This window comes from Phytophthora cinnamomi (assembly GCF_018691715.1).
Source record: "Phytophthora cinnamomi strain GKB4 chromosome Unknown Contig81, whole genome shotgun sequence".
In the NCBI taxonomy this organism is placed as follows: Eukaryota; Oomycota; class Peronosporomycetes; order Peronosporales; family Peronosporaceae; genus Phytophthora; species Phytophthora cinnamomi.
The window spans coordinates 833,366-856,507 of record NW_027151014.1 but is presented as its reverse complement, the minus strand read 5'-3'; the positions used below and the strand labels follow the sequence as shown (position 1 = coordinate 856,507).

At 54.4% G+C, this 23,142-nt stretch overlaps 4 protein-coding genes across 4 annotated transcripts; 3 read left to right on the top strand and 1 right to left on the bottom strand.

Moving 5' to 3' along the window:
- Positions 1 to 10,175: 10,175 nt before the first annotated feature.
- Positions 10,176 to 11,391, top strand: IUM83_12524 (Ca2+-binding protein/EF-hand superfamily protein; the record flags this gene model as incomplete). The annotated part of the gene is made up of 3 exons (XM_067937153.1): positions 10,176 to 10,652; positions 10,738 to 11,031; positions 11,104 to 11,391. The coding sequence occupies 3 exons, from the start codon at positions 10,176 to 10,178 to the stop codon at positions 11,389 to 11,391; spliced, it is 1,059 nt and encodes a 352-aa protein (XP_067785283.1).
- Positions 11,392 to 12,190: 799 nt separating this feature from the next.
- Positions 12,191 to 12,616, top strand: IUM83_12523 (Molybdopterin synthase catalytic subunit; the record flags this gene model as incomplete). The annotated part of the gene is made up of 1 exon (XM_067937152.1): positions 12,191 to 12,616. The coding sequence occupies one exon, from the start codon at positions 12,191 to 12,193 to the stop codon at positions 12,614 to 12,616; it is 426 nt and encodes a 141-aa protein (XP_067785217.1).
- Positions 12,617 to 13,188: 572 nt separating this feature from the next.
- IUM83_12522 (Beta-glucan synthesis-associated protein SKN1) lies at positions 13,189 to 13,593 on the bottom strand (the record flags this gene model as incomplete). The annotated part of the gene is made up of 2 exons (XM_067937151.1): positions 13,189 to 13,430; positions 13,551 to 13,593. 2 exons carry the CDS (start codon positions 13,591 to 13,593, stop codon positions 13,189 to 13,191), a joined length of 285 nt encoding a protein of 94 aa, XP_067785280.1.
- A 177-nt stretch (positions 13,594 to 13,770) lies between these two features.
- IUM83_12521 (Kinase A-anchor protein) lies at positions 13,771 to 22,384 on the top strand (the record flags this gene model as incomplete). Its single annotated transcript, XM_067937150.1, has 3 exons — positions 13,771 to 14,762; positions 19,617 to 21,935; positions 22,015 to 22,384. The coding sequence occupies 3 exons, from the start codon at positions 13,771 to 13,773 to the stop codon at positions 22,382 to 22,384; spliced, it is 3,681 nt and encodes a 1,226-aa protein (XP_067785282.1).
- Positions 22,385 to 23,142: the final 758 nt, after the last annotated feature.

The following is a 23,142-nucleotide window of genomic DNA, read 5'->3' as shown; positions in this document are numbered from 1 at the left end:
CACTTCCGCTAATAGTGAGCGGAAGCCCGGCGTCTGTTGTATTGGCCCAGGTGGGCGAAATGAAGATGAACGAGACGGTGCTAGTCACTACTGCGGCTGGAGGAACTAGTCAATTTGTTGTGCAACTTGCCAAATTCGCGGGCAACTACGTGGATGGCACCACGATCTGAGATGCCGAGGCGACACAGTTAAAGTCGATTGGATGCGACCCCGAGTGATCAATTACAACACGGAGAATGTGGACGAACAGGTGAAGAAAGAGTATCCCATTGTCATCGACCTAATGTTCGAGACGGTCGGCGGTGACTTGATCCGGTCAGTGGAGGAGAAGGTGGCAATTAAGTGGCGTATCATTGCTGCTTTGGATCCATTTCGGGCTACCATGGTGCCAGGGACAACTTCACGGCTAGTGCCTTGTGTGGCGAGGTTGGAAGAATAGTTTCCGAACCCGTCAGTCGGCCACCCTAACCCACTCGGTCCGACCCACGATTGCCTACGCTAGACTTCAAGCAAACTGGCTCGTTCTTGGTGGATGGTCTGGTTAGGTCAGACTTGCTCGAAGCGTCCATCGTGCAAGTCGCGCGTGAAGCGCTTCCAGCTCATGACTGGAAGCGAAGTCAACTCCGACGCCGTCGTCGGAGGATTAGCGAGTTCCATTTCCTGATACTGGAATCCAGTATCGGTACGCGTCAAGACGTTGAGGTCTTGGCGTACCCCGCTCAGACTCTGGGCTGAACCGGCACATAGTCGAGACCCGGGGTGCTTGACGATGACCACCCATGATTTGAGCTGAGATCTCTGAGTCTGAGCCCAGCTCCCGCTGTGGTCATGCAGTCTCAATCGAGAGTCTGAGGTCTGGGTGGAGTCCGAAGCCTGGGCGTGTTGGCCCAGAGGGGTAAGGGTGTAGTGGGTCTAACTTGACTCACTACTTTAGCTTACACGTTGCGCTACGTGTATGAGGAAGCGTAAGTACTAAGTAATTACTTAGGTTAATTATATTTGAATACACAAATATAATTTAACTTTATATAAGACTCCAAGTAGCTAGTTTAAGGTAAAATGAGAACTGTATTGTTTGTAAATTGATCTTCCTTCTAAAACTTTATCATCTATGAAAGGGGTTGGCAGCGGCTGGCTGTCAGAGCCCCGCTAATATGCATGTCTCTGATTGGTAGAAAGATGCTTCTTTCTACCAATAGGATTTTTGGGTAGGTGTGGACCACTCATTGTGGTGGCCCACTTCAATGTATCCATTGGTGTGGCATACACCAAGGTGAGGAAGTATCTAAAACTTTAACAGATATCCTATCTGTTAAATTCACAAGTGGCTTGTAGCCACTTGTACGTGTAACCCCGTTACACCATCCCCCCCTTAAGGTTAGACGCGCGGGGTCTCCGCACGTCAATCTTCGGAATTGACCATTCGTCAATTCTTCGCGTTTGGAGAAGGAATCCGCGCTCATTCAACGATGAGCGCGCCTCAAGAGAAGAAGACTTCAAAGTCGTTGGGGAGTCATCTCTCCATCGACGACTGCTTTGAACGCCAGAAGGCGAAGTATGGCGACGTCGTCGACCTCGACGACGACGATGAAGATATGGAGGGCGAGGAGGACTCGCCCTCAAAGCACAAAGACTCAGTGTCGAGCGAATCGCTCGACCCTCATGCCAAGAACGTTCGCCCGCGTGAAGGGGACGAATCGGACGCTTCGAGTTCGAAGCGCTCGCGAACTGAGAGCGATACCCCACTCGCTTTCGCTGGGGCTCTCAGTACTCCGCGCACTGCTGCTGCAGCGCGTGATGTCAAAGCTCAATGCTCTCCGCGTGCTGCGCCTGCAGCGCGCGATCCGTGGATGCCGTCCGCGTCCAAGATCACGGACCGGTATGGGAACTCGGTACCTCCGAATGAGGTGCCGCTGTACGTATGCAGCGCCATCAAAGATGACGCTGTGGCTGCCGAGCTGCACTTTGATGCGGAAACGCATCAAAGGCGCGATTACTACATCGGACTCTTCCATGAGCTCCCATGGTTTCAAAGCAAGAAGCCATCTTCTCGCAGCAAAGTGCCCGAGTGGCAGGCGCTTTGTCAAAGTTGGAATGCTTTTGTTGAGAACTTCAACAAGAAGCCGAGTGCTTACCGTGATCGGATTAAGCAAGCGCGTGATCGCTTCGAGACGTACTCGAAGCGTGGAAAGTTGGAGCAACTCCACGTTGCTGCGGAGGAGGCTAACGTGCCGTGCGCTGTGCCCGAAGGCTTTCAGTGCACGAAGTGCTTCCCAGGCGCGGTCCGCTTGAGCGACCGCGACCTGAACGGGTACACGTCGTTCCGTGTGCCCGAGAGTCTCAAAGAGCTCCGTGCTAAGTTCTTAGCACGTGAGGGTTCGGGCGCTAGCGATGATCGCAGCGCTCGTATTACTTCCGCTGCGCCAGCGCGTACTGCTCTTCGTACGCCCTCACCATTTCCGGAACGTCCTCCAGCAAGCCGTTCCGCGGCTCCCATGTATCTTGATGGGGAGGAAATCCTCTCCAACGAATACGAAAACGAGCCCCTTGAGGGTTCGTTTTCGGGATACTATGGTCAACAATCCGCTCAACAATCCAGCGGGTTGAGCCGCGTGCGTCACGGATCGGCGGTGGTGGGGGTGGAAACATGCCCCGGGTATGATCAGCCCCGGGCTGATCAGTACGCGTCTCTCCACGACCGGGTGACCGCCGTGGGGCGTCTGCAGGGCGCTGAGTTCGCCGCCCTGAAGCAGGAGCTGGCGAGCCAGAAGGTCCAAGTCGCGGTGGTTTCGCAGACCGCCTCGAATATCCAGGTCGAGTTGGGGACCCAGATGAAGGGGTTGCTCCAGCGCGTCCGCGCGCTGGAGGAGAGGCTGCTCATCGCCGAGGCCAAGGCTTCCGCTTCTACTTCGGCGAGGCTTCGAGTCAGCCGAGCTAGATGGCTCGTGCTGCAGGTATGGCTTCCGCCGCCCGACGTAAAAGGTCGGATGGAGGCGCATGTTAGACGGTGTGTCTAGCGTGTAAGCGTTGCCGTGCCGTGCCAACACAGTGAACGGCCCGATGAGCGCGGAGCAAGCTTGCTTGCTCCGAAATCCGAAACTGCATGTTTAGGCAGGTTTTGAGTAGCTAACAAAACCAATGAACTAACCTTGAATTCATTTGTGTTGCCTCTGCCCACATTGTCTGCGTTCAGCTTCTGTTGATCAACAGAAGCTGTTCTTGCAGCCTGGACAAACCGGATCACGGCTTGTCTTTTGGTAATGAAGTTGGTTGCATCCGAGCTGAAGTCATTCAGCTCGCTCTCCGGTAGAGGCCCGGTCTCTGCGTTGTTCTTCGCGGTGTCTGCGCCCTGCGCAGACCCGTGGTCTTTGTCGTTGTTGCTGGAGGAGTCTGCGCCCTGCGCAGACTCATGTGGTTTGTTCGTTGTTGCTGCTGACACTGTGCAAGTGTCAGCGGTTTTCTGCGGCTGCTGTATTGCAGTCGTAGAACCTCCCCCACTTAAAGTGGGAGCCATCACTCCGAGTAAACTCGGTAGACGTGGATGCCGCATGGCATTCACGTAAAACGGTGTATGCCCGGTCGACGCATGCACTGAGTTATTGATGGCAAACTCTGCCATCGATAAGCACTCGCTCCAGTATTGTAACGAGTGAGCGTAGCCCTTCAACATATCGACGAGCACGCGATTCACGCGCTCGGTTTGGCCGTCCGTCTGCGGATGATCCGCAGTCGACATGGAAAGCTGGCTTCCAAGAAGTGTAAACACTTCTTGCCACAGGTGCGCTGTGAAGCGCGGGTCTCTGTCCGACACAATGTCGGTCGGCATGCCATGGTGTTTGAACACCATGTCGACGAACAGACGGGCCGTCTGCTTCGCGGTCATCTCTGCCGGCACCGCAGCAAGATGTACCATCTTGCTGAAGCGGTCGACGAAGACCACAACACCGGTATTCCCTCCGCTGTCCGGGGGAAGACCAAAGATGAAGTCCAAAGACATGGACTTCCAACACTCCGACGGAGTCGGTAGTGATTGTAACGGAGCCTGCGCGAATGGCGCAGGCTTTACGCGTTGGCATACATCACAAGCACGGATGTACTTGCGCACTCACTTATACTGGTGGTGCCAGTAGAAGTCGCGCGTTAGAAGGACGTATGTCTTCTCACGTCCGAGATGTCCCGCAGTCGGGGCATCATGATATTCGTACATGATCCTGAGTAGCAGGTCATGATCGTTCGGCACGGCAACGCGATCCGCGTTGTCGTCGACTGCATTATACAGCAGTAGTCCGTCGTGCACCCGAAAGCGGTGTGCACGCGCACGAAGATGCTTGGGCAGCTTCTGACGGGACTTGTCAGAAGGTGCTGTGCCATAGGCCAGCAAGAGCTTCGCGTCCGCGTCGTGCGCGTATGCGGCCTTCACGTCATCCAACAGAGACGATGTGGGTTTGCTCGATTGCATGACGTCAATGGTATTGACGTCAGCAGCTTCTGCGTAGTCCGGCCGACGTGATAACGCGTCGGCCACTACATTCAATCTTCCGGGTTTGTACTCGACCCGGAAGTTATACTCCGCAACGAATGAGATCCATCTCGCCATTCTTTGTGATATGTGTGGTGCCTTCACTGCAGTGCGCAGTGATGCATGGTCGGTGTAGACCACAAACGGTCTACTTCCAAGCTAATACACTCGGAACTTTGCGAGTGCGTATTTCATGGCAAGGAGTTCCTTGTCATGTACCGGATAAATACGCTCAGCTGGTTTCAGCTGACGCGATTGGTGGTAGACGACACGATCACGGCCCTCGTGATCGTGCTGCATCAACGCACATCCGATCGCGAAGTCGGATGCGTCACATACAACGTGGAATGGACGATCTTGGTCAGCCACTGCCAAGATCGGTGCATCAGTCAAGCCCCGCATGACTGCATCGAATGCCTTTTGGCAATCGGTTGTCCAATTCCACACAGCTTCCTTCTTAAGAAGCTGTGACAGCGGGCGGATCTTGCCCGCGTAATCCTCCACGTACTTGCACAAGTACGTGGTCAAGCCAAGGAACTGCCTCAGTTCTTTGACACTTGAAGGCGTTGGCCATTCATTGATCACTCTGACCTTTTCCGGGTCAGGGCGAACGCCATTTTTCCCTACGAGAACCCCGAGGACGGGTATCTCGCTCGCCCCGAAGATACACTTCTTCGGGTTCGCGTAGAGCTTATCTTTTCGCATAAGCTCACGTAGCTTTCGGAGATGCACCCGGTGCATCTAAATGTCGGTCTTCCCGTCCACAGCCCGGCTGTGGATGAATACATCATCGAAGTAGCTCGGTGCGAAATCGCGCACCGAGCGCAACAAGTGCGCCACGCACCTGTTGAAGGTCGCAGGGGCGTTCTTAAGCCCCTGTGGCATTACTAGCCATTCCCAGAGCATGCCGCTTGGTGTGCTCACTGCCGTGAGAGGGATATCGCTCTCACGCATTGGGATTTGATAAAATCCATCTCGCAAGTCGAGAGCACTGTAAACGGTGCTCCCGGCCATCGAATCGATGATAACATCTTTTCGCGGTATCGGCGTCTGCGCCGGTACCGTCGCATCGTTCAGCTTGTTATACGCATGAGCGATGCGCCATCCGCCCTGTGGCTTTTTGACACAGAACGTCGGAGCACTGTGCGGGGACTTTGACTCCTGCACTTGTCCCACTTTGCGACGACTTTCAAAGAAGTCGTCGATTGCTTTTACTTGCTCTCGCGGCAGTGGCCACTGCCGCGTGACACAGTACTTCGTGCCCGGCACGAGATCAATCTCGTGCTGAATGCCTTTATCCTGCGGAAGCTCCGCAGGAATCTCTTCCGGGAGTACGTCTTTGTACTCCCTCAACAATGCGTAATAGGGACGCGACTTTAACGAGCCCCAACCTTGTTCCTCGAAGCGCCCTCGCTTCGTCTTCGCACTGAGAGTGTCTTCACTCTCAGTGGTACTTCCCATGAAGAGCTGTCTCAGCCCTTCGCTCTCGCTCTCCGTTCTTTCGCTGTTCGAAAGAACGCAGACCTGCTCGATGCGTCCATCGTGCAAGTCGCGTGTGAAGCGCTTCCAGCTCATGGCTGTAAGCGAAGTCAACTCCGACGCCGACGTCGGAGGATTAGCGAGTTCCACCTCACGATACTGGAATCCAGTATCGGTGCGTGTCAAGACGCTTAGCGTCTCGACATCCGGCGTCACCGCCTCAGTCTGCCCAGCAGACTGGTTTTGATGCGTCTCGGTCCGGACCGAGACTTGCGCAGCGTTCTCCGCTTGCGCCGTCTTCTTGTTGTGCGGAGCCCGGCTCCGCACAGTTGTTCTTCCGGTCCAGGCCCGGCCGTGGACAGTTGTTCGCCGGCGGACCCTGTCCGCGGGCGCGCGGTGTCAAGCCCGGCTTGATCGCATGGCGCTTCGTCGTGCAGCCCGGCTGCACGACAGCATACAAATTGCGTCAGTACGGGACGTTTGCAACCGTCCGTACTGTTTGCAGCGTCAACCCCCGGAGTTGACACGCCGTTGTCACCTCGACGCCAGTTATTGGCGGAGCCCCTCGTAACCTAGGGTGCGTCGACTCCCGGAGTCGACGCGTCGTCGTCGACCTGACCTCTTCGGGTCAGGGACTGTCCCATGCGTACTTGAACGCGAGTGTTGGTTCCCGGAACCAGCACATCTTTTTCTTCTGACGTCGGCAAGGCTGCCGACGTTGGTCTCACTTGTGCGCACCCTCGCGCACTTCCTGGGCACTCCGGGACAGCAGCATTAAGCGCTGTCTCGACTGGTGAGCCGCGCGCACCTGCTGGTGCGTGTGCTGCGGTAACAGGGCCATCGCTCTCTGTTGCGCTGTCGCGGCCGAAGCGCACGAGTGTGTGCTTCTTCCAGTCTATTACCGGATCATGCCGTGTAAGCCACGGCATGCCCATTACCACGTCGAACTTATCGTCCAGGTCCAAGACGATAAAGTGTTCGACAAACACTCGTTGTTTGTACGAGAAGCGCACGTTCACGATGCGCTTCTCGGTCTTCACGATGGCACCTGTTGCCAGTCGTACCTCCAGAAGACTTCGAGGTACATTTACCTCCTCGAAGTCAAGTCTCGACAGGCTCCGTAGTCGAACAAAGTTGTTCGACGCGCCTGAATCTACCAAAGCTCGAAGAGAGTCACTCGCTCTCTTCGAGTAAACCTTCAAGGTGACCAGGTTCGGCCGGTCATCTTGCTTCTTGCAGCGAGATCTGGTCTCACTGGGGGCTGCAGTCCTCAGTGCCGCGTGCCCAATGTCGGCACGCGTAACTGCATTACCAGTAGGGCGCCCCGCGCCTACTGGATGTTCGCGTTTTTTGTTGGTCCGCGGCGATGCCTAGCATCGCCACGACGGCCACCTCCAGGGGGCATGGGAGCTGTGCACTCCCGTGCAAAGTGACCGATCCTTCCGCAACGGAAGCATCCCCTGCTGCTGGTAACCAGCAGTTGTTGCGTTCGAGAGGTCCATTGGTTCTGGACCTCCCGTCCTCGCTACCGGGCGCGGTTGCGGCCTCGGTACATTTACATGGAGTTTAGCCTGCCGCAGGCTAAACTCTTCTTGCATGGCAAGGGTGATTGCAGCTTCGAGAGTACTCGGGTACTCTCGGAAGAGATAGGTCTTTACGGGCCCATCTCTAAGTCCTTTCATGAACGTGACGGCCTTGGTCGCCTCGCCAATCGGGTTAGTCACGATATTTGATACCAAGTATCGTGCGCGCTGCGCGTAAGCGTGGACGTCATGCTTACCCTGCTGAAGGTCGAGGAAATCCGCCCTCGACCGGAACTCGTTTTGCGGGGGATCAAACGCTTGTTTGAGCTCCTCTTTGAACACTTCGTACGTGCTGAAGCACGTAGGATCGGAGAGTCGGCGTCCATACGCCCAACACCTTGCGCGTCCGCCAAGGCAGGACATGGCGAACGCGACCTTCGACAGCGGGTCGACGATGCGTCGAGCCGCTATGGCTGTGTCGAGCTCGACAAGCCATCGGAGGAGAGGCTCGCCCTCTCTTCCCACGTAATTGCTTACGCTCAACTTTAATGGTTGAACACGAGATGTCGCGCCGTCACTGAGGAAGCAGCATCACGCTGCTCCTTCATGATGAATCCCAGAGCAACACCATGTTGCTCCGTCGGCGATAGCGTACGCAGCATCGTAGCTATCGCCGCTTCTCCAATGACTGTTGACAGTCGTTGGAGGGCTTCCCACTCTGGGTCAGACAGGTGGGGGCAGTCAGCGCGTGCAACATGCGTTGCAGGCGTGTTGGAGCCCTCCATGGGCACCTCCGTGCTCATGGGGTTCTCGGCTCCGCGTTCGTACACCTCGTACGAACGTCAAGCAGTCGGTCGTTGGACGGACTACAAAGTGCTACCAGGTGTAGTGGGTCTAACTTGACTCACTACTTTAGCTTACACGTTGCGCTACGTGTATGAGGAAGCGTAAGTACTAAGTAATTACTTAGGTTAATTATATTTGAATACACAAATATAATTTAAATCAGATAAGACTCCAAGTAGGTAGTTTAAGGTAAAATGAGAACTGTATTGTTTGTAAATTGATCTTCCTTCTAAAACTTTATCATCTATGAAAGGGGTTGGCAGCGGCTGGCTGTCAGAGCCCCGCTAATATGCATGTCTCTGATTGGTAGAAAGATGCTTCTTTCTACCAATAGGATCTTTGGGTAGGTGTGGACCACTCATTGTGGTGGCCCACTTCAATGTATCCATTGGTGTGGCATACACCAAGGTGAGGAAGTATCTAAAACTTTAACAGATATCCTATCTGTTAAATTCACAAGTGGCTTGTAGCCACTTGTACGTGTAACCCCGTTACAAAGGGAGAAGTCGGTTTGATGGTTTAAGCCAGTTGCTTTGTATCAGCTGTATTACACTTAGCCACCCCCTTTGTGGGTATTAGTGCCTCATTCGCACCGACCAATCGACAGTTTCGTTGGCGCCTACGTGGCTGGCCTGTCGATCGCGACGGCTACGGCGCCCCCGGCGTGGAGAGTCACAAAAGTCAGATCTGACTGTGGTATGCGTGCGCGCTGTTCAAATCAACAAGTGGCCAAGCGTATGCCCTGGTCAGCATTCGACGGATTAAATCTCACCCTTGTTCAAGGTGTACCCAGAGGTAAATTGCGCCCTCACGTGGTGAGTCTTAGTTTGTGCCCGTGTTAAATTCAATCAGAGTTCGATTTGCACCAAAGATGCAAGTGGTGCTTCCGCAGGGTCCAAGGTGATCATCCGACCAATTTCAGCTCCACATACCAACACTACCGATGTCTCTCCGGTGTGGCGGCGGTGCGGGTATTTATATTCACTGCGCATTGGGGTGTTTGTGTCGTGTTCCCTTCAGCCAGTAGCTTGGTGGCGTTCCCCTCCCCCAAATCGGCCAGCTCACCGTCGCCTTGGGCTGCTGCGCAAAATGGGAGTGAAACAAGAGAAGTCACTGTGCAAGATGTAAGGGATGCATACGTGTCTTTCAAACACAGCGCGCATATCGAGGCAGCTTGGCGGTTACATCTCGACGGATTCGATCAACTAAAGGTGACGAGGCACCGATGTATTTTACAAGCCCTAGTCAGCTCGACCCCACATACTTTACGCCGAGTGGTTTTGAGGCGTTCCTGTAGGAGAAGCGCAAAAATGTCAGTGTGGGGACGTTAAGTGGGGATCGCAGCGCAATAAAGGATCTCTATCGACGCCGAGAAATACCTCTTCCTGCAGGTTACGAGAAGGGAGTGGCTACATTGTTTTCTTCGGCTACGAATCTCGATTAGACATTACTCAAAAGCAGGCACAAAAAATATTTAGGGTAGGAATGGAGAACTTGCCTCTCCTAGTTTCGACTCGCAAGCGCAGAATATCCGGGCTATCCCTCGGAACTACGCTCCGCCTTCTATGTGCTCGCGGATCTTGCCATAATTGGACAAAATTCAGTGTATTTCCACCAATAATAAGAGAGACTTTGTTGCCCGCGAGAATTCCTACGTTTTTCCTAGATGAGTGATTATCGAGTTTTTTGTGTACGGACACGTGTTGGTGTGCGATACACAAAATGAAGTTTGGTCACATACATGGCTACACAGCCTATTTGTAGTTGAAGTGAGCTAGTACAAGGTGGACTGATGCTGTGAGAGGACGATGGCGAAGGCGCAGCGCAATAGGAGCAAGCCCGTGAAGCTCGAGGGCTGGTGGTGGCAGGCGGCGCCCGATCCGGCGGCCGCTCCGTCGGCCGTGGCCATCGCGAGGCACCGCGCGCTGCAGGAGCAGCTGCTGCACTTCGACCAGAACGCGTGGCTGGCCAAGCACGCCAAGCAGCCGCGCTTCCGGTTCTCGGGTGAGCAGAAGCGCATGCTGCGGCAGTGGTTTGACGCGCTAGATTCCGATGGCTCGGGCAAGATCTCTGTCGAGGAGTTGGAGGACCCGATGCTTTCAATTGGCATCGTGACCGACACGAGAGAGATCGAGCAAATCGTTAGCAAACTGGACAAGGACGCCAACGGGCAGATCGACTTTCAGGAGTTCGTCGACTTCCTTACGCCGCACGCCAGGCACAACAAGGGCGCGAGTCCGCAGAAACACGAGGTGATGTTCCACCAGCTTACCAAGAAAATGGAGGTAACGTATGGTAGCGGAGAGACCTTTTCAGTAAGTTATATGGAGTAGATTGATAACATTTTTTTGAGTGTGTACTTTGTTGCAGCACCAGAGCTCTGGGTTCTTGGAGGTTAACACGCAGCTGTCTATGGAGCGGAGGCGGTTCATCCTCGACTCCATCACCAGCTTTACGTCGCAGTCTATCCAAGAAGACCTCGCGGAGCTCAAGCATTTCAAGGAAGAGAGGAGTCCTGTTGGCGACTCGACCTCACCGGGACGGTCGCGGCATCGACGGGCGATGACAAAGAAGGCCAAGCTTGCAGCGCTGGCTGCTCGACACCAGGAAGAGTTGCGCTTCCAGGCGCTTGAACAGGTCTTTATTCGTAATAGCGCCAGCAAGGTTTGTGTCTGTTGTGGATGAAGCCGACTGGGTTGAAACACGTATCTCATCGTTGTCAGTTTATTTGGGCAGCGCTTCCAGGCGATGCCGACGTCAATGCTCGGGACTCCAGGTGCGAGCAGGCGGTCACAGCGGCGACTAGACTTCCTGACGCCGTTGCCAGCGGTGGAGAGACCGCCTGCAACGCCGAAGCGCTCCTCCATTGTCGCGAGCCCCAGGTTGGAGTATCTGGACGCCCGGCGTGCCAGCGCGAAGCTGCTGGAGCAGTCGGGCATGGGGAGCTACAGGCGGCTGCTGCCAACGTCAGGGCTCAGCAGCAGCATGCCCAACCTCCCGGCACACACAGACGCAGCGGGCTGAAGCCGGCGACAACAATACATGTTGATTTTGTGGGTTGTGTGGATTGGCTTCACAGATGTTCACGATAAGATCGGAGGGGGCAGCATCAACCACCGTGTTTGACTGGAGCTAGCAGTTTAATCGCCGTGTTTGACCGTAGCGGCTGTAGCCCGTCAGCCCTGACTGTTCAGACAATGAAGAGCCCTTCGTCATGAAGTGTCCTCGCGCCTGCCTACCATTTTCGCAAGTGTCTCCCGCAGCTGAGGCTCAGCCTGAGCCCATCGCAGTGTCTGCTGTCGTGCCAGATGGCATGATCGCGCTCGACGCTGTGCAAACGCACCCCGACCAGATCGGCGCCCGCCCCTCATGGCCGTGCGTGGACTCGACCGTGGAGGCCACGCGGCTTCACTGGCAATGCTGTTCCCATGAGTCATGGACCATGAGCAGCAGCACCGCCCGGGAGCCCTTGCATCAGGTCAGGTCGAAGCACCAAAGCCGTTGCTACAAGCGGACGACGACGCTTCATGATTTCGTTGAAGTTGTAATCGGTGTGGCGCACACAGTATCATTCTTCGCATTAATCTTCCGCTTTCAAACTGCGACATCAACGGACGACCCGGTTCCAGAGGCTTCACCGGGCGTATTCTCACTTTCTTGCCTTGCCAGCGTGGGTTCACGTATAAATTCTCTCGGATGTTGCAAGTTGCAAGTTAGTACGCCGGCTCAACTTGAAGTTGGCGCGTGGCAATCTTCCATACTGAACGCCATATGCCGGGAAGGGCCGCAGCGTAGAAGTGCCGCGCTCTCTTCATTCTCCGAGATGACCGGAACTGCGCAGGTCGCCACCAAGTCCTTCCGAGGCATCCAGCCCACGCCCGTGGGCTCGCCAGGCGCCACGGCGCGCAAGATCCTGCAGAGCCGCGCGCCGAGCAAGCCGCACGCAGGCAGCAACAACAACAACAACAACAACAACAGCCACGAGCTGCTGCCCGACGAGGCGCAGGGGCTCAAGGACCTGCTGCTGTCCACGCCGTCGCACCAGCAGCGCTCGCGCTTCAGCTTCCTCAAGCTCAAGCGCGTGGTGGTGCCGCCCGTGCAGATCCCGCCCGAGCTCAACACGCCCAACGCCATCAGCAACATCGTGGCCGGCAGCAAGATCCCCATGACCAAGGCCATGTGGATGCGCCGCCGCGCGCGCATGATGCGGCGAGTGCCCGGCCGCATCGACGAGCGAGTCGCGTGGTAGAGAGGCAGTCGTCGCCCTCTCTTGCCTCCCTGCCGTTCTCCTAATATCTGGCTGCTGCGTGTAAACTATAAGAATACTATTCCATGGCCGTTATTTACTTCCACCGACTCGCTCTCTCTCGCTCTCTTCCGGCAACGGTGAAAGGGTTGTGAGAAGCTCATGCAATCGCTGCGCTGGCCTGAAGTTACCGTCTTCGCCGCGGGTTGAGCTGGTGACATTGTTAACCGAAGTGGATTTGTTCAGCTGTGTCGAATCTGCCAGCTGAATTTCGCTTGCAGGCGCTTCTCGCTGCGCCACTTGCAGGTGAAGACAGAGGCAAGTGAGGAAGATCATGGCCATGGAGACAAAACCTGACGCCAGAATGGGGGGCCCGAACAGCTTGCTGCACTTGCTGGGGGTGGAGTTGGCAACTTCCATTCAGGACTTGGAGGAGCATTTGCACCGACCGTTGGAGCTGCACACGACTCCGGAATTGATAGTGCAGTCGTTGTTAGACTTGCAGAACGCAATGCCCGAGACAGCAATGTCCTGGTCGACCCACTGCCTGGTCAGGTGGGAAGTAGGGTCACAGCCTACAGCCATGTTTGAGCTGCTGGATGTGTCTTGGTACTGCTCGTGAACGCGAACAGAACACGCCCCAGATTCCCCATGAGTCTGATTCCAGGCCATATCGGATAGTAGTCGGTCGGATAGTAGTCGATGTTGGCGGCGCGAACGGTTGTCGACCCAGTCTCCACGTCCGGGTTCCTCGATTCATTTGTCACGACCCCAAGCAATAGTAACACACCTCGACCATGCCACCCTGTAATTCCAGCTGGAAAGGTAATACAGTAGAAGTTCACCGTTTGGTACATATACCAGAATCAGACTCAGAACCTATTCTGCACCATATCCACTTCAAGCTAAGCGGCGCGAAAAGATCGCGCCACTTTACCTGCGTCTACACTAAATATCGTGCTCAGGTCGCGCCACGACAGCGACCTTCGGCTCGCGTACCCGTCGACCGCCGTCTACCGCCGCTCCTTCTCGCACGACAGGCGCATACATACGCTCCCCTGATCGGCCACCCCCTGTCCTCTCCGTCCCCGCAAGCGCGAGCTCCGCAGCGTCCGTAGTCGCCGAGAAAAGGGCACAACACTGGTCCCCAACACACTATGGAGCAGGAACAGCAGCAAAAACGCGACCTGCAGGCCGACAGGAGCGACTCCGACGACGCCAGTGATGAAGCAAAGCATACGCTTGACAACCAACCAGGCAGCAGCTCCGAGTCGCAGGAATTGAGCGAGTTGTCGCCGTCCAAAGCTGCCCACGAGCTGGTGCGCAAGGCCATGCTGGCCTGCTTCGTGGCGGACAGGGACTGCCCCGCAGCTGCAAGGGAGCAATTAATTCGGGACGTGCAGACGCTCTCCCGGACGTTCGCCAAGCGGCTGCTGCTCCCTCCAGAGGAAAATGCTGCAGACAAAGAGAGAGAGGATGACTCTCAGTCGCAGTACGTTCTACCACGGGGGCGGGTGGTGCCCCCCTCGGCCTACTTCTCCTTCCGAGATAACGGGAGAATGCACTTGCCCATTGTAGACTGGAGCGCCTTCCGAGGCTACTCGGTGGCCATGTGGATCAGTGTGGACTTTTGCCTGGCGCAGGCGAAGAAAGAGAGCGCGGCGGTGGCAGGCGTGGCGCACGAGGACCTGTACGCCAAATTCAATTTGTTCAGGTTCACAAACGGCTCCAATACGCTCGGCGTGGAGGCGTCGCTGGAGTACACACAGGCTTCCAGTGGAGGAGGGCACGGGGTGCTGCTTAATGTGAGTTGTTGTGCGCCGGGGTCGACTACGGACGCCAAGAAGTCGGCGTCCATTGCGGCGTCTTCGTCGAATTCGCCAGAGTGGCGGAGGATTCAACAGGAAATTGACCTGGTGCCAGGTCAGTGGCATTTGCTCGTGGTATCGCACTCGCTGCACTATGTGAAGAAGAGCAAAGTGACGTGTCACGTTGACGACAAGCTTCAGTTTAAGGAAGAGCTTGTGTATCCCTCTGGACTAGTTACAGCCTCCAAGTGCACGGTTGGAGGAGGTCGCAACGCGAAGGCCAAGATTGCCAGCGTGGCGATGTACCAGGAAGAGCTTCCACGAGGCACGATAGACTTAATGTACGCGCTGGGGCCGATGGTTTCTTCTTTTAATCGGTGGTGTGCGGCGCTACCAGCTCAGTCAAGCCGACTCGTTGCTGGTACCCACGAGCGTGCTCTGGGGCCATCCCCTCTGGCTATCCCAGAGAATGACTCCTTCGCGGCTTTTTGCAAGTTACAGGTCGTGTTCGCTTTTAATGCGCAGAACACTGTCAACGAAGACTATGCTGATCTCGGGGTAGAATGGCTATGCGAAGGCACGACGCCCACCACCAACGGAAAGTGGTTGATTTTAGAGAATACGGTGGGTGCATCTGCTGAGATCCAGCAGCGCAACGCTAGACTTGGCAAAAGCACACAGAAAATGATCTTTCCGGACTATCACGCGGCATGGTTTCGGTCAGTGGGTGTTTCATCGTTGCCGGTGCTGCTGGACTACATTTTGACTGCCTACGAAAGAATATTGAAGAAGCAAAATGAGGCAAAAGCTGACACTTCGACTGAAAGAAAGGACCAAGCACAGGAAGGGGAACGCCCACTTTCAGCTATCATGGAAAGCGTAGTGGTCGATCTCTTGTGGATTCTAAAGGGTATGCTGCAGAGTAACGTGGCCAACCAGCAGGAAGTGCTCCAGAACTATGTGTTTCACATGCTGTCGCACGTCATGGTGCAGCATAAAGATTGTCTTTCCGTGATATGGACACCTGGGAGTCTTGTCGTTTGCGTTGAAATGGTGAAGAGTTTGTTTGGGATGATGCCACCACCGAAGAAAAGCCTTGAGTTTGGCGGCAATCATCCTTTCCATGTCTCTATCTGGGCAACGAACCCACTATTTGCCTCCGGCGTAAGGGCTATTCTCATGGATTATCGGTTATGGACACAAGCGGATTTCAAAACGCAGTCCATATACAATCATCAAATGTACGGTCTCGCCTGCGAATACCCACGTGCTTTCAACAATATGCAAGCAGTCCCGAAGGTGCTGGAGATTCTCGGTAATTTTTACTCGGTTTCACGTCCTTCACCAACTGCTAGTGAGAGTGAGTCCAGTCAAAATTCTCAGTACTTAACGGAGCCCGATGACAAAGACCACCACTGGAAGCAGCAAAGTATCCAGAGCCTGGTTGAAGTAATCGAAGTCTGTCTGACTAACCAGAGTACACAGGTACATGAAGTGCTGGAGCAGGAGGTAATGGAAACAACATTTGCTAGATCGAGCAATCCTGCAGGGACGGGCGGAGGCTCCAACACTAGTGGATCGGGACCATCGTCATCTCCTGCTACCCCGTCATCGTCTTCGACCTCGCCTTCGATGGTGGTGCCTGGGCGCAAAGGAGGTGTGTTTAGTATCAATCTGGAGAGTATTGTCTGGAGTGACCAGGCATCTGGCACAACTTCTTCTGGAAACACCGACGCTAACGTCGCTGATGAAAAGGGTGCCAACCCCAAGAAGAGTGTGCTGCAATCTGTCCAGGTCCGGTTCTCACTCGTCCGCGATATTCGCGCCGTTATTCGCTTCTTGATGACTTGTAAAGATCCAGCTGTATGCACTTCCATCCTGCTCCTTCTACGACGGCTCGCGGTATCATTCTTGGACATGCGCTTTGCCCTCGTCAGTTCCAGCATCATGGATTGCCTGCTGTATCTAATGCATGATCGACGCAGTGACGTTGAGATCGACGGTGCAAATTCTAGCAAAGACGACGGAGAAGACTCACACGTCTCTATTCACGTCCGTATGGCGTGTGTTCCATTATTCATTTATCTGCTGGATTGGCTTGAGTCTATTGAAGGGCGGACTGTCTGGTGTGGTCTTGAGGAACACTTGCGATTAGTGCTAAACGGACAAGGCAGTTTTTCGGTTGGATTCCTTGAGCTTATGATGGAGTTCTACTTCGATCCAGCGTGGCTATTGGGTGTCCAGCACAGCATCATCATGAATGATCCTTCCAAGAAGGACTCGCTGCTGTTCCCGATTGCGCCGGCAACAACGAACAGATCGACGGCAGCACATGATAATGGTCTCGAGGATGGTATCGCTGTCGCTTCATCGTCTCTCGCTACTCCAGGAGAAATCAGCACAGGCATCGGAGGTTTGATTGAGTGGATTAAGATGGCCAACCAATTCGTGGGGAAGCGTCTGCAGTTGACGTGGGAAAAGCGCGCTGCCGTGATCAGGCTGACAGCCTTGCGAAGCTTGTCTAACGTTGGTACAGAAGTTAGAAACGGTGCCAGTGACAACTCGGCGTTTGTTGCGGATATGTTCGATGAAGGTGTCAGTGGAATATTGAGTTTGCCTCTCAAAGGCATCTTGCCGTTCTTGCCGATTCTACTAGGAAAGAGTACCCCGCATTTTCGCGAGAAGGTTCTCATGGATATCAATGTGAAGCTTAAGACCGACGAAGATCTCCAGCAGCAGTTACTCTTGATGAAAAAAGGCTGGGCGGATGCACTCCTGGAACTATCGTTGACCTGCTCCGTCGGCATTGAGGTAATTAAGGCTGCTGGGAGTGAAGATGGTGACAACTGTGGTAGTGATGAAAACTGCGTCCGGGCTTATAGCTTCGATGCTAGCAAGACCGGAGAGGATCTAGTTCTGGATACAATTGTGTCATTGCTTTGTATGGCGATGAGCAACTCCCATGGGTGGCGATCATTTACGCACTTGCTGCTGGCCTTAAAGGGAATGCAGGTGAAGTATGAACTTACGGAGGGAGCCACAAGTTCTTCAGTATTATCTTCCCTCCCTCCGCTAGCCCAAGTGGCTCCGCACGTCAACCAGTCCGAGTTATTCCGTGAGCCTCTGAACTGGATTTGTCGAGTGGTGGGCATCGTGTTGCAGCGAATGGCCAGGAGCCGAACAATTTTGTCTCGTACGCTTGCGGAAAATGTGCAGCGTCTGTTGTTTCTGGTCCATGAAACTCTACTCGCGGTGCCGCTAAAGTCGTCGGCTACTGAAGATGCGGAAGCTTCTTCAAATGGCTTATCAGACAAGTATTCGTGGTCTGATACGCAACTTTTCCTGTTGAATGCAGTGTTGGATATCTGCGCTCGATTAGTCGAGAGTACGCACAAAATGCATCGAGTAGGCCTCTTTCCAGGTCTACAAATACTGCAGTATGCGTTGCCATACGTGACAGGTAAAACCATGATGGAGCGTATGGTGGACGTGCTAGTGCAGAGTTTCCAGCAGGAACTGAATGCTGGGTCTGCGCTGCGCGTGTACGAATCCGTGCCAACGCGTGATGTATTTCTCCGAGCGCTCGTGGATCTCCGACGTGCGTTGGTCGTGCATAAAAAGGAAGAGCTACTGGTGTTGTTGCGGGGATTGACGCTTCGGATATGCACGTCTGGGTCATTTAACGAAGAGTTGGGCGTCGCAGGCCTATCTGTGCATGAACTTGGTGAGCTTACTGAGCAACAAGCAGTGGAAGTAGTTTTAGATGCGCTAGCACTGTCAATCAACGATACGGAATTGCACGAGCGAGAGGAAGTGGAAGATATGGTACCATATTTTCCAATCGCCAAGGAGCTACAGAAATCACAGCAAGGATCTGTCGATGTTTCTCAGGAAGCCACCGACTTGGTTTCATCAGCCGAAAAGAAATACGCCAATGTGGACTATACTGACGACAGTGAGCGAGTCCTTTGGGCAGCTCTTGAAGTGGAAGAGAATCGAATGTTGGCGACGCTGCGGGATGTAACAACTCGTGAGAAGCAACGTGCAATGACTGAACTCTCAGTCCAGCGCGAGCAGAAGCAAGAGTGGACTCAGAAATTGTGGTTGAAACACGAGTTTATATTCCGCTCGCAAAACCAGTATGATTCCCTGCGACGGACTGCACCCGAAACGTTAACAACATTGCATAAGACACTTATGTGGAGACTTGGGCTTTACGAGACACCTTTTCCAGCTCGGATGCGACGAACAGTGGATGTGGATTTGCAGCTAAGCTCAGAGAAGCTGTTGGCAATAGAAGCTGAGGGCTCCGCAGACGAACAAGCGACGAAGAAAGAATCAGTGTCGAGACGACATAGACATTCCTCGGCGTTGACTCTTCCATTGGAAATGCTACATAGCTTTGATGGTGATGCGGAAGGTAGCGACACGAGTTCGGCTAGTGGTGAGAACTTGCTGGAGCGAGTTGGTCGAGTCGTAGCGCAGCAGCGTGGTGGTGAAATTAAAGATATTACGTCGGATGATGCGCTCCCAGCGTCTGAGTTGGCGGATACGTATGTACCAAGTACAGACAGCGGTGACAAGGGCGGCGACGAGGCTGAAGCACGTATTACTGGCGAGGACGATCCTCTAGATGAGTACAAAAGTGATCCCTCAGCAGGCAACGCGGGGGCGGATGATGGCAAACAAACATCGTCCACGGCATCCTCGTCAAAGGGTCCCGCTCTGTTGGGTCAGGGTGAAAAGGGATTGGATCCTAGTGCCGGCATTGCAGTAGCACCGGATGACCAGGTCTATGCTTGCGTAACGTGCCGACGCGTCGTACCCGAGGGAGTTGTGCTTGGCCGTTTGTCCCTGTGCGGCAAACACATCGCCTTTGAACCCCAGCAGGAACTACCCCAGAACGCACAAACTCCCGGAGGAGGTATCGCACCGGGTACAACTGATTTTGACGATGGTACTCTTCCTGCGCCGTCGACTGTAACTGCGGATGAAGCTGCCCCAGGACTACATCGATGCTGGCGCTGGAAATACAGTCATCTCGTGGGCGTTTATCTCCGCCGCTATCGATTACGCGACTCGGCAATCGAAATTTTCCTTCGCAATGGTAGTACGCATTTCTTGGATTTCCCGATGACAACCAAGCAACGGCGCAATGAGTTCGTGAGAGTATTATACTCCTTCCTTCCCCGAAGTACTCCCAAGCAGTGGCCTGGACGCGTGATTCCGCACTTGGCATCAACGACAAAGGCGTGGCAAAACCGCCAGATCAGCAACTTCGACTACCTTATGGCGCTGAACACATTTGCAGGACGCAGTTTCAATGATTTAACCCAGTACCCGGTTTTTCCTTGGGTGCTTTCAAACTATGAAGACTCCACGCTGGACTTGAGCGATCCTCACAACTTTCGTGATCTCTCGAAACCTGTTGGTGCACTGAACGCAGCGAGACTGGAAGAGTATTGGGAACGTTATCACTCGTTCGATGATCCCGTGATCCCCAAATTTCTGTACGGCTCACACTACTCAACTTGTGCCGGAGTTGTGCTCTTCTTCCTGTTCCGACTGGAACCTTTTGCGAGCTTGCACCGGAAAATGCAGGGCGGAACTTTCGACCTACCCGACCGCCTCTTCTTCTCCATTCAGGAGACTTGGCGAATGTGCAATTCGCAGATGTCCGAGGTTAAAGAGCTAACCCCGGAGTTTTTCACTAGTGATGGAACGTTCCTACGAAACAGAAATGGCTACGCGTTAGGCAAACGCCACGACCAGAAAGCTGTGGGAGATGTGCAGCTGCCAAAGTGGGCGAGTACACCCGAGGAGTTTGTACGGATTCATCGTGCTGCGCTTGAGAGCGAGCATGTTTCTCGCCATTTGCACTTGTGGATCGATCTCATTTTTGGTTACAAGCAACGTGGTCGAGCGTCACTACAGGCGAACAACGTGTTCTACTACCTGACATATTACGGCGTTGTGGATCTTGACAAGGTGGAAGACCCCTTCTTAAGGGAATCCATGGAGCTTCAAATTGCGCACTTTGGACAATGCCCCATGCAACTTTTTGCCACTCCTCACCCCAAGCGCCATGCTGCATTTGCTCGTAGTGCTGTCGGGAAAACAGCTCCCCCTCCAGCGCCTAACAGCAAGCCTATATCAGGGCGAGCAAGCCCACCTCTTAACGCAGGATTTCCGGGAAAAGAGAGCTCCTCTAACGGACCGGCCAGCAATATCCCTCGACCGCTCTCACTGGCATTTCAAGACTTTTCGCCTATCGCGCAGGAGAAGCGTCGTAATTGGAGCCCTGTTGCTACAGTGAAGCCGATTGCGCACAGCGGTATCAGGTTGCTGAAGATTCTCCCCGACCGTGTTGTCAGTGTCAACGACCTGGGAGTGATTGAGATCTACTACTGGAAGCTGCTGCCGAAACCAGCTCCACCGTTGCCGTCTTTGCCGCACGTGGGCTCTGCGTCAGCATCGCCGAAAATGCAGATAAAGACGTTCTCTGCTGTTGATCTCAGTGAAACAATGTTGGAACCTAGAAGTAGTTTCTCATCGATTACAGACTCGCAACGGGATAGCGAGGTGGACACATTGTTAGGTGACGGCGAGGAGGAAGCTGGCGTTGATACAGTGAACGATTGCCCTTGGCTACTGGAAATAGCTCGCGACGATTCTCCGTTCGACTACGTCCCGCGGATACCTGTCTTCGACCACGTTCATCATGACGAGGAAAGTGTTCATCATCACAAGCACCACCGCGGATTCCCTGTGGTTATTTCGCGCAATGGACGTGTGATTGCTTCAGGTGGCGCTCGTAATGGCGCGTTGCACTTCCGGTTGCTTGACCTGGATAATGGACATGTGATTGGCAAGGCCAGCGTGGTTGGACATAGTGCCGCGGTGACATGTCTGAGTCTTGATCGCTGGAGTTACCACAGTCACAGCCAAATCGTAGTTTCGACGTCACAAGAAGATGAAGAGCTACTGATATCTGGATCGCAGGACGGTACACTCGCGATCTGGCGTCTCTCACGCCTCAAGCCTGACATGCTCTTCCGGTTGCCGCGCGTCTCACCCCGCCCAATCCAGATCTTACGTGGTCACGCGACTCCTATCGTCGACTGCTGCGTAAGTACGTATCTGGGCATCGTTGCTTCATGCTCGAATTCCGTGGGCATGGCGCACTTCCTGTACGACGAGGGACAAGTCGCGTTTGTGTTCGAGCCTGCTGAGGACGGCGGAGATCTCATTCGAGTGCGGTTATCAGTCAAAGGATACGTCATTGCGATCACGAGCATTGCACGAAGTGTGACTGACGCTGATGAGGCAGGAGGTGAAGCTGAATCACGAACGGTGATTTCCAGCGTCTGCCAGATATTCAATCTGTCAGGCGTGTTGATCCAGTCTCATCACCTCCCGGCCGAGGAGATCTCGGACGTGCAGGTCTCGGCCGAAGGCGACCTCATCTTCCTCACGCTCTGTCCGGGCGTCATCCGCATCTGCCGCATCGAAGAGTAAGTGCTGTCTGCCACTACTTGATCTGTCGAATGGTACACTAGATGGCTAACTTGTCTGTCTATACTGTATTTCCAGCTTCGTGACGGTGCAGGAGTACGAGTCGCCATCGTCAGTAGGGTCGATGATCTCCGCGACGTGCTTCGGCCCCAAGGAGGCCGTGATCCTGCTGGCCTCTGGCCACGAGGACGGCACGTTGTCGCTGCAGCTGCTACCAGACGCGAGCGGGTCCGTGTCGTTCCTGGCGAACGTGCGCCGCCTCCTCGGCGTGTCGTCCAAGCTCAAGCGCGTCAAGGGCACGGTTCAGCACGCGCAGACGCTGGCTATGTCCACGCTGGACAACGCCAAGGCGGTCACAAGCACCGCACGCGACATCGCTGGTGAGGCGCTGGGCGAGGCCAAGGTCATGATGCGTGGGCTCTTCTCCTACCTCCAGAAGGGCAACTAGACTTTTAACTACTTCTGTAGTAAGCGTTAACGTAAAAAAATAGATCCGTATCAAGTTGAAGATGTGCTTTATTCGCGTTATGATTGGTCGATGCTCATGCACACCTTGCTCTCTCCACATGATCCACAAAAGCACTCTCACAAGTCACGGACGAAAAACGCAGCAACTGGTGACTTTACTACGAGAGGGTGACGATGCGAAGCAAGTGTACGCGGCAAGAATGCTGTGGGAACTTGGTGTGGACCACGACGAGAATGTTTCGGTGATCGCAGCAGCAGGCGGCATCCCAGCGCTGGTGGAGTTGGTTCACGACGGCACCCCGAGGCAGAAGAAGAACTCGTCCGGCGGTGGTCTATCTGGCTGCCAACGCGGAGAACCGAGTAGAAATCGCTGACGCTGGGGCATTGAACCATTGGTGGAGTTGCTTAGTACCACGAACCCCATGACGAGGCTGAACGCGACCAGAGCCCTGTGGAAATTGGGGAAGCATAACGAAGCGAACCGAGCGGAAATCGCCAGCGCCGGAGCCTTTGAACCACTCGTGGAGTTGGCTCGTGATGGCAATGATGAGCGGCGTTTTACGCAACTAGAAGCTCTACTCGAAGAAGAAGAGTGGTTCATTGCGCCTCGAGATATTAACCGTTGGAAGTCGTGGGGAGAGAGAGCGTTTGGTATCGTATATCGTGAAACGTGCTCATCGATTTTGGAATGAGCTCCGTTGTTTCTGGAGACAGAGCTCAAGTTAGCCAATTGGGTGG